Source organism: Tupaia chinensis, unplaced genomic scaffold (genome assembly GCF_000334495.1).
Source record: "Tupaia chinensis unplaced genomic scaffold, TupChi_1.0 Scaffold144702_1, whole genome shotgun sequence".
Lineage (NCBI taxonomy): Eukaryota > Metazoa > Chordata > Mammalia > Scandentia > Tupaiidae > Tupaia > Tupaia belangeri.
In genome coordinates, this window is record NW_006204563.1 from 2,374,464 (window position 1) to 2,378,028 (window position 3,565).

The 3,565-nt window shown below is 33.4% G+C and overlaps 1 protein-coding gene across 2 annotated transcripts in view; it reads right to left on the reverse strand.

Annotated features, from left to right (window-relative positions):
* Positions 1–1,452: 1,452 nt before the first annotated feature.
* Positions 1,453–3,565, reverse strand: part of MGST1 (microsomal glutathione S-transferase 1) — a 23,643-nt gene continuing 21,530 nt past the window's right edge. Inside the window, exon 5 of one of the 2 annotated variants that reach the window (XM_006167325.3) lies at positions 1,453–1,888. In XM_006167325.3, the coding sequence (XP_006167387.1) occupies positions 1,642–1,888 (247 nt within the window). In that variant the 3' untranslated portion in view covers positions 1,453–1,641. The remainder of the gene's footprint in view (positions 1,889–3,565) is intronic. The other variant, XM_014583769.2, reaches the window with a different exon arrangement.

Here is a 3,565-nt window from a genome sequence, read left to right on the forward strand (position 1 = left end):
ATGAAATAAGTGACAATAGTTAAGCAAAAATCTTACCCAAAGTTAGAAAAAACTCAGCTAACTAAATCTATATGATTGATGGATTATTCAAATAATTTTCACGTAGAGAACATTTAATTGCTTAAGACATACATTTTTCATATGCTTCACATACATAAAATATGTGACCTTCAAAAACTTTCATAAAGTTAGAGGAAACTGCAAATCAGAGTAAATCAGTTGCCCTCCATTTACTTAATTGTTCTAGTCCACAATATATGCTATGCTGGTTAATTTTATGAATCAATTTGAAGGGAATAGTGTGGGGGGGTGTTGGGGGGGGGGGGTTGGTGTTATACTAGTAGGTCTAATTCCTGGAGTTTGAACTTCTCATTTCTGAGCTTTAGTCTTTTCCATTAATTACACCACAAAAATTTCCTAAAGCCAAAATTCACCATATGCAAAGTCACTTAACATTAGGAAAAGATACACAACATCACAATTTTTACCATGTGCTTACCAAAAAAGAAATATATCTTCACAATAAAAAAGGCAGTTAGGGGATCAGCAGGTGGTGTGGTGGTTGGGGCACTGAACTCCCATATGGTTGACCATGGTGTCCTAGACCTGGTGGCTTGCTTTCTCTCTTTCTCCCTTTCTCTCTGTTTCTCTGTGGTCAAATTAAAAATAAATAAATAAATACAATTAAATAAATATTTTTTAAATGAGGTTGGTATTACCTTACTAAGTTGATCATATCTAATATCACTAATATTAGACATATGGTAATGTAAAAGACATCACCAAAAATATTTCATCTGAATCTAAGAATGAGAAAACAACATGTAAAATTAATCCAGATTAAGGATTTAATTCATAAAACAAATGGCCTATGCTAAAAAAAATGCCAATGTCACAAAAAACAACAAAGTTAAGGAACTCCTCCATCTTAATGAAAACTAAATAAAAATGGTACTAAGGCTATGCGTGTTCTTTATTTCATTTCTGAATCAAAAATAAAGCAATTATAAAGGCTACTGTTAGGGAAATTGGAGATATTTATTTGCAGATTATTTGTTCATAAATGAAATATGTTGAAATACAAAGGAATAAAATATCAGGTTATCTGCAACTTACTTTTAATTGAGCAGGAAAAAAAATTAAAATTAAACACAGAGAGACTAAGAGCTAAAGCAAATATGACAAATGCGAAAACAATTGGTAAATCCAGGTGAAGGTATGTAGAGGTTTTCTATACTAGTTTTCAACTTTTCCAGGGCTTTGAAACTTTCAAAAAAATTTTTGAAAAATTAAACCAAACAAAAGTTTTCTTTTACTTCTTTATTTCATATGCCCATTTTCACAGTACTGACATATAGGTTTCTCCTACATATAATCACTCCTTCAAAGGAAGGTTACAAATTATAACATAGTCAAAATTTATAAAAGTACTTAAGGAAAAAGACCAGAGACTTGTGAATTAGTATGTCAAATTTTTAATGTAAATCCAAAACTAGAATAAAGAATATGCACTAGTGACACATTCAAAACAGATTTTCCTCAGGTCTTCGTATCTCTGCTTCCTTCCCACCTAACATCTACGAATATATTCATTATCAACTTGAAGCACTGAATTTTTGTAAGCCAATTGGATGATTCTCCTCATAGGTATAATCTATTCTTCAGCAAGGAGTAAGCCATTGAAAAAGTAACTCCATACCCAATAAAAAAACCCAAAGCTCTATTTGGCTGGGGAAGGGGTGCCAAATATGCCATTGTGTGGTAGATCCGTGCTCCAACAAAGAGTCTGAAGTGCAGGATGGCTGTAGAGGGATCTGGACCACTCAAGGAATACAGAAGGCCGATACCAAGAAATGGAACAATATTTTCAAGGTCATTCAGGTGGGCTCTGTGGGGGGAAAAAATGACCATTAAAAATGCTCCTTTTAAAATCAGTACAAATATTTTCTCCTTTTTTCTACAACTAAAGATAGGGGTTAATGGATATTTAAATGGCAAAGAAAGATTCATTCTTTTTCTCTCAAATTGATTTGTTTGCCTGGCTTCACTTACTCACTTGACTTTTACTTATTAGGTCATTGGGAAAGTCATGACATGTTTTTCTATGCGAAAATTCGTCAAGACATCCCCCACAACCCAATAGAACACCTCATGAGCTTTGTTTCTTTTTATTTTTAGTATATCTCAATATATAATAGAGAGAGCACTGAGTAGTTTCTAGAATATTATAACTGTATCATCTAATAAAACTCACTTCATTTTTTTTTGTGTATATATATATATATATATATATATATATATATATATATATATATACTCGTTCTCAAGACTCTTTCACTTCTTCTACTCTTGGAAATGGTTATTGAAAGAATTCTGGCCAAACCAAACTATGAGGCTGCCAAGAATTAATTTGCCAATTTAATATCAAGAATCTCAAGCTTTTACATCCAAATAACAGAGCACATAACTAGCATTTAAAATATGGGTAAAATTTTGGCCAATCTTTCTTTATATTATAAAAGAAGTTTCTAGTGATGGTATAGAAGTACACAATATACACAATAATGTTATGTAAAAAAGAGAGATTTCCTAAATTTGATCTTTATATCACATCTAGAAGAAAATGAAAAGCATAATTTAGCCACAACTTTGCTCCAGTCCATCACAGCTCGTTTCTCTAACTAAAATCATGAATACAAGGCACATCTATTATTGATGGTTTAAAAAGGGCTTAATTTTAAAACCTAGTGCCCCTTATTAAGCCTACAGAATTTAAAATTTCTTTACGAGCAAGACTAGAAATAAAGATTTTGATACAGTTTGTCAGCTATTGACATGTTTTTCAAAATGGAAACTACTTCTGTTTTATGTTATTCTCATCTTTTACCACAAAACATAATTATTACACATTGACTACTCAATGACCACCATTATCTTCCCTTTCTCTTCTCATATTTTCCCTGGATCATCTCTAAGGTTGCCTGACAAAGACGATGACAACACAAAGCATAAAGAAAGCAATGAGAATCTGTGTAAATAACAGTTTGAAAGGTATAAATAACTAACTTCCCCAGAGTAAAAGCAAAGACAGAGTGGTGCGAGTGTTCTGTGTTCTCTCTTTGGAAACAGCTCCAGGACTCCTAGGAATAAGGTGGGCAAGAAAGCACAAGAATGCTATTTTCTTCTAACGGAGGGCCCATTTCATCGATTACACCAAGGATATTTTATCTAGTCCTTGCAGGACCACAGAGCTAGCTTCACTCCCAATTTTGGGCATATTAGTGTTCTTCTTTATAAGATCCTGAAAGGACAGAAATTTATAAGCTGAAGAAACTATAAAAGGGAAGCCCTACTTCTAGGCCTCCATGGAACCACTGGCATCTTGCAATGTTAAAGCAGAGAGGATAGTCAAGGGCAGTAAGGAGACTGGGGGTGGAGGGCTGGAAAGTCAGGGGTAGGGGTTCCTTTGAGTTTTCCAACCTCTATTTTCTTTCCTTTTCAAGTTTCTGTTTTGTTTTGTTATAAGTATGTGTGCTTGCCAGAGAAGAACAATTAGAGGGAGGGA